Source organism: Arachis hypogaea, chromosome 1 (assembly GCF_003086295.3).
Source record: "Arachis hypogaea cultivar Tifrunner chromosome 1, arahy.Tifrunner.gnm2.J5K5, whole genome shotgun sequence".
Lineage (NCBI taxonomy): Eukaryota > Viridiplantae > Streptophyta > Magnoliopsida > Fabales > Fabaceae > Arachis > Arachis hypogaea.
The window spans coordinates 99,059,455-99,075,393 of NC_092036.1; the positions used below are offsets into that span (position 1 = coordinate 99,059,455).

The following is a 15,939-nucleotide window of genomic DNA, read 5'->3' on the forward strand; positions in this document are numbered from 1 at the left end:
AATTGACTGAATATCAGTTAAGTTTTTCCGTTTTCCAACAAAAAAAAAAAAGAAGAAAAGAAACTTGTGGCGTGGAGTAGCGTGTATATATATTATCTTTGTAAATATATTTTTTATTTTCTATATTAGAAATAATTAATAAAATATAAGAACAAATAAAAATTTTCTCTTTTATATTATGAAAAAATATACAAGATAAATATTTACAAAAAATATTACAAATGTTATTTTTTGATAAAAATATTTTGGAAGCCCAACAAAAAAAATAGTACCTATGTAAATGGAAGAATTATACATTGAGGTTTATTTTAAACAGAGATATTATTTACGTATTAAATTAATTATTATATATTTGTATATAAATATATAAATAATTTAATTTATTTTTAATATATATATTTTAATTAATAATTAATTTTAATGTGTGACAAGTATCATTATATGTATTTAAATAATAAAAATATTATTTATATATTATTATATATATTATTATATATAAATATATATAAATTAATTTATTTTTAATATTTATTTATATTTTAACGTATATTTTATATTAATAGTTGATTTTGATAAGTGATTCTAATACGGTAGAAATATAAACTAAAAAGCAGTTTTGTTTTGGTTTAGCGGTCGGCCCCAGCATTCCCTCTCTGCCTTGTGCCCTCTTCCTCTCCATCCAAATTCTTCTCAGAACATCACTTAATTCTTCTTTCTTTCTTTCTTTCTTTCTTTCTAGTATTAATTAATAATATTATTATTGATGTATATATATATCCCCGGTATCTAAGCAAAGAAGAAGAATAAAAAGCCCTTTGCCCTCTTCAACTTTAATTTCCTGTGTGTGAGAGAGAAAGAGCTTAGCTTGCTTCATCTTCTTCTTATTCTCTTCTTGTTCTTTCCATAGAGAAGAGTAGATCAGAGACACATCATCATCATCAACATCATCATCATGATGTCGAGCTGCAGCATGGATGCTGGACCTGAGCAACTGTGCTACATACCCTGCAACTTTTGCAACATTGTTCTTGCGGTATACATATATATATTACTTTAATTTCATCCTCTCTCTTTTACTTCATCTTATAGATCTGATTATTTATTTGATCCTCACATTAATTTGCCTACCTTCTTCATTCATATACATACATACATATTTTCATTCATTATTTAATTTCCCTATTTAATTTATATACACATACAAGGACTAAAAGGAAATTAAGATCCTTAGCTTTATTTCTTTTTTTGTGAACCAGTAGTTATTATTAATAATAATTAAATAATTAATTAAAAAAGAGTTTATTTATTATTATTATTATTATTTCTGGGGGGGTGTTTATGATAGATAGAGTGAGGTCTCCATCTATTGTTATGGACTTTTCCTTTTTTGCAGTCAAAGAAAAGTCATGAAGAAAATTAAAACCTCCGAATCTTCTTAAATCTTAATCATCATCTTCTTCATTGAATTCAGGTGAGCGTTCCATGCACCAGCTTGTTCGACATGGTAACGGTTCGATGCGGTCACTGCACCAATCTCTGGTCCGTAAACATGGCTGCGGCCTTTCAATCACTCTCATGGCAAGATCTTCAGGTCTCTTCATTCAATGAAACCAGCTTTTAATTCAATTTCTCTTGATTTGATTTCAATTCAGGATCCTAATTCCTAGCTACCTAACTTTCTAGGGTTTCTGCGATGTTGTTATTTATTCCTTTTGAGAAAATCGAAGCCCTCTCTCTTTCTCTTTCTCTTTCTCTCAGGTAGATAAGTTTTTGTCTTTGTGTGTAACAAAATCGAATTGAATTGGTCCTAGCTAGCTTCACTAGTGGTGGAAGCTATTACTATACCTGCAGCCGCCATAACCAAGGAACCTACACACTTTTTCTCTTTCTCTTTTTCACACTTTTTACTATCTACACTCCTCTCCTAAACCCTAACCCTCCATATACTATCAGGTATATACAAAAAGGATCCAAATTTATTATAATAATCTCGTTTCATCTGATTCCAAATTTCGAATCCCTAGCTAGGTTTTTCATTTTTTAATAATATGGTGTAGATCCCTAAATGAGGGGTTTTTGTTTGATGAGTTGTATTCTTTGTCCAACAATGCTCAGTGATTTTAAAGCTGCTTTGTTTCTGTTTTCATTTCTTCACCAATCTCAGCCACAGATACCTATCTACCTATTCTCTACCACACCCTATTTGCAAATTAAAATTGAAGAGGGGGTGATTGGAATAAATAAGAAAATAAAAAAAAAATTTGTGATGCAGGGCCCTGGGCAGTGCAATCAGGAGTATAGGATTGACACAAATATTAATATGAATAATGGTGGCTCCTCTTCCAAATGCAACAATAGTAGTAGGCTTGCATCAATGCGTGCACCTACCAATCATGTTACTCAGGAAAGGGCTGTCAACCGCCGTGAGTGTATTTACTATTTACCCATTTACTACTTTTGTAAATTTTCGTGTTACACGTGTATTTAATTATGTAACGTCATATCAATAAAAATAACTATTTTTTTATATTAATAACATGAATAAATACATAATTGTGTAAAATATTTTATACTGTCAGTATATTAAAATTAAATAATTAATTTGATATTAAATTTTTTATGTTATCCGATATATTAAAATTTAGTTATCAAATCTCTTATTTATATCAAATATATATAATAATTAATTTAATAATTGATTTTTTTTATACATGTATTTTTTTTAATAAATTGGGGTCGTGATTATGATGAATTGTTATTTTCTTTTTCCAGCACCCGAGAAGAGGCAGCGCGTACCTTCTGCTTATAATCAGTTCATAAAGTAACTAATGCTTTATTCATTTACAAATAATAATAATAATTTACCGTGATAATATTTCCATTGAATAATAATAATAATATATTTGCAACGTTAACTAAAGCATCTTTGAAATGTCTTTGTTGATATTCAGGGAAGAGATCCAGAGGATTAAGGCTAATAATCCTGATATCAGTCACAGAGAAGCATTCAGTACTGCAGCAAAGAACGTACGAATAACAAGATTAAATTATTATATAATTATGATGATCACATATACAATTATTTGTCTAATTATTACATTCATCATACAAAAATGATTACTATTTTAAAAGTTATACGTGTAATCTGATAATTAGATTATTAAATTTTATATAATATATAGAACTATATTGTCATGTATATATAAAAGAATTGCATTAAGATTAATTCTTATATATATGCATAATAATTAACCTGAAAATTATTTCTTTTTACATACAGTGGGCACATTTTCCTCATATTCATTTTGGGCTAATGTTGGAGAGCAACAATCAAGCTAATAAGATGGATAATGTAAGTACTAAACCAAACTATACATATTATTATTATTATTATTATTATTATTGTTATTATTATTATTATTATTATTATTATTATTATTATTATTATTATTATTATTATTATTATTATTATTATTATTATTTCAGGCCTCTGAGAAGCATTTGATGTCAAGGGCTGCACCTGCACTGTTGAATAAATGAATCTACATAATATAAGGCTATGATCTTCAATATATATTATTTATGATGGAGGGTGATGAAGGATTTCAGTTTCATGTGAGTCTGTATGTCAAGTAAGGAAAATATGGTCCTCACTTATTATGATACTTAAGGACAATATTATATTTAATTAACTCGTTGTTGTTTTCTTCTTCTTTTGTTAGTAGTGTATGTACTATTTACTCCACTTGTTCAAGATGATTTTACTTAATTTCAAGTTTGAATGCTATTTAATTTCCCCTTGTCATCATATATATATTTTACTATATATTACAACTTCAACCTTCTTGTTATAGCTGATTACATGTTCAAATAATTCATTATTTCTTGGAATTTATCTCTATTTCGATAAAAAAAAAATAAAGGTTTCGATTATAATTATGAGAGTAAACAGATTTAAACAATATCATTATTATCACGTAAACTTTATAATTATAAAGGAAATGAGCAATCTTACTGTATATATTATTATCACACTGGCTGATTATTTTTTTTCAGAAAATAAATATAACAAACTCTATTTCTCAATTTACTAGAAAATAAAAATTTGCTTGATTATTTTTTAAATCTTTCAATTATAAATGTGCTTCTATGTTAGGAGATGGGAGGATATGAAGAAAAGAGGCTCTTATATTGTTTGTTAAAACTAAAGCATTATATAGTATATACATATATAAAGATAAAGCAATATTATCAAAAATTATATTCAAAACAATGGTAGTATGCATGATCATAGAAGATTTAGGCTGGTTTATGTTTTTATTTATGTTTTCTTTTTGAATTTTTTAGGATTTTGTAAAAAATATAATAATAAAAAAATAAAATTATGTTTTTTGTTTTATTTATTATTTTCTGTTTTCTACAAAATTATAGAAAAATATTAAAAATAAAAACAGAAAATAATGAAATCACAGTCCAAAAGCATCTTAGAATTTGTTTATTTATTTTCTTATTTTTTAGAGAAAAGCTTTTACAGTTTGATTTTTTATTTAATTGAAAAATACCAAAATTTAATTTTAATCAAAAGCTATCCTTTTTTTTATAAAAGAAACTGAAAAATTTTTGTTGTTGTTTATAAATATGTAAAAAAAAAGGTTAAATAAAATACCCAATGCAAGCCAATGAGTTATAGTTCAAATGACATAGTCTACTTATCTTTGAAAAAAAAAATACCCAGATGCAAACGCACTCTTAACTAAAATTCGGAAAGGCTACATATAACTTCAAAATAAAATGGAAGTCCTAAACTCTCACAAGGGTAATCTAATTAATTAAAGGAATTTCTTAATGATGGATAAATGAAATGCTTATACGGTTTACTATTAATTTACACAAGCTTGAGATATAATAAATTAAGAATAATATATGTGGAAGCTAAAAGACATGAAACGTTGTTCCATTTTTGGTGAGACAAACATTCTTCGTTTGAAGGGATGATAGCTTTAATTTCCAACCAATCGATGTACTATACATATACTGTTTTATTGAGTTTGAACATTTTGTCATAAAAGTGTGATTGTTGATCAATTTATTGGAGCAGTTCTCAGTGCATGCGAGGGAGAGGGAATTCTTTATTTTAATTTCTTTGGTATATTCTCTTTATTAATTTATACATATAATTATTATTATATTTTTCATGAAATCTACTTTTGAAATTAAAGTAAAATATCCAAAGAAAAGATTGGATCCTACTGAGTACAAGTAGATAGACTCCAACTCATAAATTAACGAATGCCTTTTAGAAAAGGAATTCATGGACCACCATTTTGGCATTATGGCATCTTCCATTATATATATTACAACATATGCACAGGAATCTTTGATGAAATAAAGCACTAAAAATGAAGCAGCCACTTTTGCAGATCATTATTATATATATTGTTTGAAAAAATAAATATTGGCTGATTTTTTTTTTATATAGAAAAAATATTTGTGTTTTTTTTAAAATAAGATTATTTTGTATAATTACAAATAGGTGGATTTTGTATAAAAAATATATTAAAATATATTAAAGTATATAAAATAAATTAAAATATATATTAAAAATAAATTAAACAATACATATATAAATATATAATAATTAATTTTTAGAATATATATAATATTTTTATTAAAAAATATTACTATAGAACTTTGCTTACTATATATATATATATATATATATATATATGTATATATATATATATATATATATATATATATATATTATTGATTATTGGCCATCATCTTAAATGTGCTGTTGTCCCTTAATCACAGACAACAGATAAAACATATCAACACATAATAAAATTGAAACATAATTAATATGTGAAAGTTATATTATTGTTCTCATATAAATATATTTTGGGTATGTTTATTTATGACATTAGTTTTTATGGGATATTTATTTTATTTTTTAAAATATAAAGTCGTCCATTTTACTTTCACATCTTTGATAAACTTTTAAAATGACCTACAATCTCAAGAGAATTGTTTACAGTAATTAACAGAAGTTGAGGGGAAAAAGCTTTAGTTCGTTTTCTTTTTTTAAAAGTGCCTAGTTTTTAACTATTTAAAGAATTGTTTAATGTTACCGTAGTGTCTATTGTTTAATCAAATTCACTTTTTTTTAATGGCTATTTAGATATAACATGTTAAGAAAGGATTACATGTGTTCATAACATGCAGTGGAGTGGAAGAAAAAAAAAAAGTAACCCTTAAAAATTTATCTTGTACTTAAACTTTATTTCAATAATAAATATATAGTATATTAGATCTAAATATCTGAGTACGTTAGAAAAAATCTTTTTTTCTTTTGATGGTACGAAGGCGCTATGCGTATTTACACCAAGACCAACCTTTGCTGTCAACTCTTTGACCAATGGACTTCTGATCTAAATTGAAAAACTTCTTGCAACTCTTTACACGCCATAAAATTCTTCTCTAAAAATTAGGCTCACATACGTTTATGTGTGTAGAGGTGAAAGAATAAAACTATTGTTTTTATTCTCTCACCTTTCCTCTACTCTTGGCATACATATATATAGTATGAGATTTGTTATTGATTTTAAATTTGATTCTCAATTCAAATTTAAATCATATCTTGAAATTCCAAATTTGAATCCTTCAAATTTATGAATCATATCATAACTCAATTTGAAACAAAATTAGTTAGGATCTCATTCAAATTTAGAAATAGAATAACTAATTATTCTCAAATCTCATTTAATATTCTCAATTATCATATTATTATTATATTCTTGGTGCTAGCAAAGACTATAATAATATTTTATTTAAATTAATATAATTATTTATTTGATCAAATCAAAATAATAATTAAATAATCCTACAGCAAAGATTAGAACACTCGTTAGTGTGTGACCTCATAGGTTCAATACTAAGCGGGTAATAAATTAGTCATACTAAATTTACTAATCAATGTTGGCGTCTAGCAACACTCCTCAACGACCCGGTAGTATAAAGTAATATATTTTTACTAAGAATATTAGAAGAACAAAGTATAATTCCTTCCATCTTTTCAGCTCTTGGTTAACCCTTAGAGTATGGTTTAATTGTCAAACTCTAACTTGCTACCATTATTATAATGAACTGTGAATGATTTAAGAAACTCATTTCTTCATTCATTCAATTCTCTTGACCAAGGTTTTATTCATCTAAGTCATTATAATCATAGAGCTCAAACTCTTTACCGAGAGTTGACGGATTTCTTATTGAATAATCATTAATTTTACAAGTATTTAAATCATACCCAATATCCATTCAACTAGCACCCTAGGGTGTTAGGTATCCGGAATCAAAGTATAATAAATACATTGTTAATTACTATGATAATCACAGGTTAAAGGAAACTCTATTACTATGTTCTTCTTAAGAATATCCTATTGACAAATATACTGTAATTATAATCATTCTCAAAGTGAGTCAAGTCAATGATCATATCTCTATATGCACCATCTATATATATAATTTAATAAACGAGATCTATTAATCTTCATCCAATGAAAACTATTATATATATATCTGGATTATTAATGTCCTTTTTAATAATCTTATGACCAAGAACAATTTAGATTAAATTATAAAAGATTTATCTCTCAATATTATGATCACTATCACATTGATAAATCTCTAAATTTAATCAAGAATCTTATTATATTAATATTTTAATATAATAACAATAACATATTATTTGATACATGATTGATTGGATTGTGTCATATTACTTATTTAATTCCCAATAGTTAAAAGCTAGTTATTATTATTATTATTATTGTTATTATTATTTCTACAATTTTAAAAATGTAGTTGATTAATTTTCAAAAACTTTATTTTTTTTATTTAATCACATATAATTGAATGATGGTTTTTTAAATAAATAAAATAAATATTAAAATGATACTAATAGACATATTAGGATTTATTTATATTTATATATTTTATTACATATTCCGTCTTCGTATAGATGAATTAGTTATGAACGTATTTTGTTTTTGGCATGAACGAGATAAATAATAAATGATTAATTAGCATTGTATCTAGTTTGGAGACGACACTGCAATTCTTATGAATGTTTTTGTCTGTGTTAGAAACGAGATATATTCATAATTAATTCGTCTATGATGAGGACGAGATACATCTTTTACATATGAGATGATAATTTTCTCAATATACTTAATTCAAGCACAATAAAATCCATTAATACAATTAAGCATGGTCTCAAATTATACATTCAATATAAATATAATCTCAAATTATACATTCAACATAAGGATGTTGCCGATACAAAAATTCTTAAGGCTTGCTGCATGCTCAAATTCGATCTCTCTGAAGTACGACGACAACAGAATATCTGGAGGAGTCATGATGTGAGAAATTCATCTAGAATAAAGCACTTTCGGGTACAAACATATGAAATAACTAATCAATATTATCTAATCTAAAGTAGTGTAATTAATAAAATTATTTAAATAACAATAATATTAAAATAATCGACTAATTCAATTATTAATCTCAGTCGAATATTGTGGCAATATGTGTAGTCACATTCAACCGTTTGATGTCTATGATTCGTGTTTGCTGTGTCATCGTTAATAGGCTGAAACTAATGAGATATTCTATAGAAGAAAGCATACAAAGAGATTTGATAAAATATAAAGAATGAACTCGTCTGTCAAGGAATTTATATATATATAGTAGATTTTAAATATGTATTTCGTTCTCAACATAGATGAGTTAGTTATGAATATATTTTATTTTTGACATCAACAAAATATATTGCTAGTTCTTCGTTATTTATCGATTTTGTCTATGCTAAAGACGATATATGTAATAAAGTATAAAAATATAAATAACTTATTATATTTATTAGTAAAATTTTATTATTTATTTTATTTATTAAAAAATCTATTAAATGACTTAGATTGTAAAATTTTTAAAAAAAATTAGGATAAAAAGAGAAAGAATAATTTTATTTTATTTTTTAAAAAATGAAGAGAAATAAAAAGAAGGTATATATTACGGTGAAGAAAAAAAAATAATGATGAGAGAATTTTTTTTTATAAGTAATTAGATATTTATTTAAGAATATATATATAATGCTTTTATGATTTGTAAATTGAAGTTATTAATTAATAATTATTAAATATTTCTGACAATGAGAATCTGAAACGTCAAAATCATGTCTGTTAAGAGCATTGATTTCTTTGTTTGTGAATGTGAATGTGAATGTCATTTCATCTCTCTGACTTTCTACTCAGCTCCCTCACTGTACACACTCAGAACCCACCCCTCTCCCTCTTTCTTAAACAATAATATATAATCCATTTAATTCATTGATAAACATAATCTAATACTTGATTCTTATTATAAATACGTTGAATATGCCAATAATTGAGATCTTAAAATAGATGACATGATTTTTTTACAGTATTTTTTAATTTGATAAGTTAAAGATAAATATGTTACAGAACTAAAATTTTATTAAAAAAATTTACTACATACACAAAATAAAATTTAAGTCTCCATACTTATTTAAATAGATTAGTAATTAGATTAACCCAACTTAATGGGATGATACGATACCTTGTAACTTGTAATGGTTATGGTTGGGCCCTCTATATCTCTAACTCTCTAAGGATCGATGTGCACGTGATTCCAATGGTTATGGTTATGGTTTTGGTATGTCACTATTCCCTTCCGTTCAAACCGCAACTTTGCTTTAATTCCATCCAGGCTTACAATAATTCCTCTCATTTTGTGATTCCCATTTTAAACACGTGGCGCTACATTCTTTACTCCTCTTTCCACCGCCAAAATATAAATTAGTTTTCAATAAAAATTGATAATTAAAATTTATTAAATAATTTAATTAATTTAATTAAATTTTTATTTAATTATTTTTAATTATTAATTTTACGTAAAGTTAACTATATCTAAAATTTTATCCTTCAAAAAATAATCTTGTCATGTTGGTATCTTTTTTTTATGTCTTTTTTATATTTCTCTTTTGTTATATAAAAAACAAATATTTTATCTTTCTTCTTATTTATTACTTTTACAAAAATATTATGTTACGCAAAGAATAATCATCAAATTGATTATCATAATTTGTATATAAATATATTTATTATTTTTTATATTTTAATATATATTTTATATTTTTATAACTGATTTTTTTACATATAATAATAATACATTTTTTAATTTTAATACTAAAAATGAAAAACATACACAAAAATAATGTATATAATATTTTCCATTCATTTTAAATTAAACTTGATATCTCCATAGAGAATTTGGTCCTTTTAAATTTATTATTTTCAGATTCTTTGATCTTTAATTAACCAATAAATTATAATATTTTTTATTTTTATTATATTATATAAAAAATCAATAAAAATACAGTTTAATTGACGCTAATATATATTACAGAATCACCTATTAAATGATTTTTATATTCGCTTCAATGAAAATCAAACTCGAATCTTTATTATAAAATTTAAATTTGTTTAAACTTAATTAAGTTCATTATTTTTAGCTAAATGTAAAACATATCATTTTTTTATTTTTAACTTATAATATAATTGCATATTTAATTAGGACATATATTCAATCGAAACCAGCTAATAATTACTAATAAGTGCTAATCATCAGTATTAATGTATTATGATTAGTGCATGACGAACAAATTCTTTTTCACGGTTTTTCTTCAACCAATCTATCGATTAATTAGTAATCGAATTAAAATAGAAAACTTGTAGAACAAAGTATCATATATATTTTAATTTATAAGTCAATAATTTTCTTCTTTTTTTGTTTGTTCATGTAATTTTCTTACATGTCTTATCCCATTCGGATGAAAAGACAAAAAATTTGCCATGATCTCTGAATTTTTATTTTTTTGGTTCGGATAAAACAGTAGAGGAAATCACATGTTGAGAATCATAGAATGTACTAATGTGTGTTGGGCCTAAGCCACAAACCAAAAAGGAGGCTTCTAAAACGTTGGACACAGTCGCCGACAGTAACAATATAGGCCCCCCGGGTTGATGGCCTAATATAACATCCTAATTAATATGAATAACAATAACATGTTAGTAATCAACTTGTATTGGTTGTGTTCAACTTATTTGTTTATTTAACTAGATGTTAGGATTTAAATTTCGCTTTGTCTATAATGTAATTTATTAATCAATAATAAACTTTATCTAGAATTCACATTCGTAATATCGTTTAAATTGAATCAGAAATTATTTATTTTATCTTATGTATAATATTTTAAATTTATTTTTTTGTTATTTTTTTATAATTTTATCTGTTTGTAAATATCTAAAATTTTTTATTTTTTTATTTTTTTATCCTGACTTTTGTACATTGTATTTGTTTTTATATTAAATAAAATACTACTATTATCTTTAAAAAACAAAACTCAAATTTATAACAAATTAGTCATTAAAATTTGGAAACAGAAAAAAAACCAATAACATGTCAATTTAGGTTCTATTGTATTTTTTTGCCATACTAATTTGGTTCCATTGTTATATGAAAATGACAACAAACACAACCAAATCATTGGCACTTGGAAGAGGTATAGAAAGATTTTTTTTTTAATTAAAAAAGTGACATGAGGAGAGCAAGAGTTAGTAAAAGTAAAAAATAATTAGATGATCTACATATTTTTATTTATTTGACTCTCAAGTTAAATAATACAAATTTAATAATAATTAGATTAAAGGGATATATAAATAAGCTTAGGAACACACAAATTGATAATGTTTGAGGGGATTAACTCCTTGTGATGATTTGAATCAAAGTTGATGACTTTATGTCAACACTCAGCAGCAGCATCATGATTCATGAATTGTGACTAGACCCACCCTTAGCTTGTTTTTTATTTTTCTATCATAAATCATGATATAAAATAGTTTAGCATGTCCATGTATGTATGAATGTATGTAGGATTGATAATTTGATATTCATGTTGGTCCCAAAGTGGATTGATGATGTTGTTGGCTTGCACATCACATAAAAAAGTATTTTAAAACAGTGAATAATTGAAGGGTGAATCACAATCACAGTAATATGACTATAGGAAATAGGAAATTTATAAGGTTAATTATTATGTATCTTTTTCTTTATTCGACAATTTTTTGAAGCCCACATGTGTTTGTGTGTGAATATTAGCTGTGTCTTCTGTATTATTATTCTTTTCATTGTTCATCAATAGCAAGGACCATTGCATCCTTTTCCTTTACATGAATTTAGAATCAATCAGCTCATCCAAATTAAGGAATATTTTTAAATTCAATGAACACTTATAAGAAACTTTTACAGATTACTTATTAAAAAAGTTGTCATAATAGCAAATGAGATATTGTCGCTTAAAGCATTTTTTTTAATTTTTACACGATTTATCCATAATTCTATATATACATTCAGCAGAGGCATTATTTGGTGCATATGCACAAAAGTTATTATTGTATGTAATTCAAAAAATAAAAAAATCAGTGAACTTGTCAGTGACTTCAAAAACTCAACAACATTCACACAGGTTTCAATTTTCCAAGCACAAATGCTCTTTATAACTACCATAACGGAAAAAACAGAACCAAAAACTAACCCTGGATACTTCAATCAGCAGAACTGAATCAACTCATAACTAACCCTCCCTGTAACTAACTCTGCAACAACTCTAACAAAACTGTTATTCACTGTTCTAAGTTCTAACTAACTACCTGTGCCGATTAATCCAATTTTATTTTAATTTTTTTTATTTATGTTATTGTTAACGTGTGATTAATTAGTAACTAATTACTATTGAAAGAATTCAGTGCACAAAATCTACAGAGGGAAGTGGAGAATACAACAATATCTTAAGGGTTGATTAAAGCAGTTAACAAATGCCAAAGTTTTCATGCCATGACATCATTATTTCCACTTAAGCACAGAAACATCAAAGGTGGTGTATATACTCATAAAACCCTAAAATAATTAGTGGTCAACTTTCAATTGCACCAATAAGAATGACCATGATGCATAGTAATCTCTCTATTCATAGCCAAATTCCATATAGTTTCAGACAATATCAACTATCAACATTAATTGATGCACCTACGTGTTAATATGTAGCAGACTCAACTATCAACTATCACAGCAACAGAAGAATTATATATATATATATATATATATATATATATATATGCTACGACTTTAAACCTTAAAGCAGGACTAATTATGACTGCTACATACACCTAAGAATGCATTATAATGTGCATAAGCTTTGTGAAAAGTAGTTGAAACTATAGCTTTGTCAACAGTGTATATAAATAAATCAATCAAATAGTTGGTTATGGTCAATTGAGGCGAAGTGGAAGATTTGTTCCTTTCAGTTCTATACTATGCTAAAACAATGCAGATACCTTGAGAAATGAGAAAATAGTATCACTAAGACTAATGGCAATGATAAATAAGACAAATAGGTAATAAAATCTTGGTGGGTGTATGTTTTGTTTCATGTAGGAATTTTAGAACATGAATCTCTCCATGTTTTTTTTCCCTAGTAATAGCAATACTATATAATCTATCAAAAATAAATTTTATTAACCTAGTTTGTCTAAATTAAGTCCAAAGATCCTCGCTTTTTTTGACCTTTAAGGTGCACAATATTGTTTACTGCTTATTATTTGAATATTCAGTGATATTGAACATGCCTAATTCCATCCACTAAAATGTTTAGGAAGTAGGAACATACCGGCTGTGTACAAAGCTAAAGTAATAAAAGAAACTAAGAAAATAAATATTGTGTGTAGAGGGAGAGTTGACTGAGAACACTTTGCAATCAGTTGAGTGGAAGCTTTAGAAACATTGGTATGATTAGGGAAGTAGGCATTGAATTTGGCACCCCATGACATCCTACATTCATGAATCAAAATTCATATTTTTTTGTAAAATGTGCCAAGCACTTACAAGTTTGTTATCATGAGATGCAAGAATTTGATCCTCCATATATATTAAGAAAATGAATATTTTAGCAGCCAAAAAAAATGACATGGCTTTTTCAAATAAACAAAGTGGGTATCCACTATCCACAAAGCCCCTAAGTAAGGCCACAAATCCTAATGATTCTTAAGAAGTGGTTGGCTACCCCTCTCTTTTTGGTAATGTGACTTTTCTTCTTATTATTATTATTATCTTTTTTTTTATCAATATTGTTCAAAGTTTGAAGAAGAGTCTTAAAACAACAGTTGAGTTGTCTCTGTGTAATTTTAAGATTATATGTTTAAGTCATGGAATCAGCCACCGAGATAATTATTAGGATAGGCTGCCTACATTACAGCTTTTGGAGTGTGGCCATTTTTCATATCTTGTGTTAACGCGAGACGCTTGTACATCGAACAACCTTTTAAACTCAAAATCACAAGAATGAAATCTAATGTGACCTTATACTAACTCTATACAATACTTTTTTACTTATTTCTTTTGAGGGCAATGGACTTTGCTTACTTCTAACATTGGACATCATTCCAAGGGAACCAATAATGTTGTAGGAAAGAATATTCTATTTCACTGGCCAATGATGTCTTGGCAGAAATGTTTGATACTATGAGTATGAGATAAGGATCCTTGGCATCTAAAAGGACCAAGGGGAAGTTCCTTTTGACAACACAGCTTAGAACAGAAACTTTTCCTTCTACCATTGATGCTGCCTTGTGCAAATGGTTCTAACAAATAATCATGAATAGCTTATCCTTAAGTTATGCATAATTGCATATCTTACTATTTTTCAGATATTACCATAATCTTGGACTTATTATGTTTATGATAAGGATTAGAAGCAAACAAAACAAGGCTAATTAGCTATTAACATCAGTCAAGTCATAATCAGAATCAGGAACTGATAAACTAGAATCACGGCAACACAAAAACCAAAACCTTAAAGCTCATTTAAGTCTTTTCCTATGTCCTTTCTCAGCTTTTTATAACTTTAAATGGTTGAAGGAAAGAGACATGGTAAAAAAGCTATACCCTATTACCCTCCAAACATAACCTCCAGCCAACCAACTAAAGATAGCAGATCCCCCTTTGTGAGAAAATCTAGTAATTTTTTTTTTAATATTTACCTATGTATCATTGTCCTTCCTCATTGATTTGAGAATATATTCACAGAACAACTATGAATGACTACCACTCTTGTCATCTTCTCACCCCGGACTATCAATACTAGTTGATGATCTTATTCAAATCAATTATGAAGTTCAACTTGGCTCTTTAAAAAAAACAAAATATCTACATGGCCTCCATTTTAAGGACTTGTGTATGCTTCATAATTATACCTTTCTATCTTACCATTAAGCAGAATACAAATAAATTACTTCATTCCCTAATGATAATTGTTTTTTACTTTTTCTTTATATATCTATAAAGAAAAAAAAGTATCTACATACATTAATTTATAAATAGACCCAAAAAATAAAAAATAAAAAACGACCATCACTAGGGATTTGAGATTGTAATTATTAGAATTTGATATTGGTACCAAGAAGTGTGGTAGACCCTAGATAATGGTTGTAAACATTTTGGGGAGGCATTCTATTGTAGATAATGTAAATCTTTTACGCCAAAATTCTGTCCCTTTTCTTTGTTTCCTCATTCAAGATTTACCAATTATGTCTATTGTTGTGTATTATGTTCTAAGTGACAAAAACATGACTGATGAGACTGAGAGGGAAACGTAAGATTTCCTTGCTGCTATATCTTATTTTCACTTCATTCTGCAGCTACTATAAATAGCCTATCTGATTTTAATTTTAGAGGACAGGGCAGGGAGGGGCGAAGAAAAACAAAATGAATTTAAAATCTTAACTCATGTCAGATAACTGCAAC

The 15,939-nt window shown here is 26.4% G+C and overlaps 1 protein-coding gene across 2 annotated transcripts; it reads left to right on the forward strand.

Annotated features, from left to right (window-relative positions):
- The first annotated feature begins 578 nt into the window (after positions 1-578).
- Positions 579-3,792, forward strand: LOC112701945 (axial regulator YABBY 5). Of its 2 annotated transcripts, none has more exons than XM_025752779.2 (7): positions 579-1,033; positions 1,472-1,591; positions 2,273-2,423; positions 2,773-2,821; positions 2,952-3,027; positions 3,281-3,352; positions 3,487-3,792. In XM_025752779.2, exons 1-7 carry the CDS (start codon positions 953-955, stop codon positions 3,538-3,540), a joined length of 603 nt encoding a protein of 200 aa, XP_025608564.1. In that variant the 5' UTR covers positions 579-952; the 3' UTR covers positions 3,541-3,792. The 2 variants fall into 2 exon arrangements, with proteins under 2 accessions (XP_025608564.1, XP_025608557.1); XM_025752772.2 differs by having other exon boundaries at positions 588-1,033; positions 2,273-2,429.
- The last annotated feature ends 12,147 nt before the right edge of the window (positions 3,793-15,939 follow it).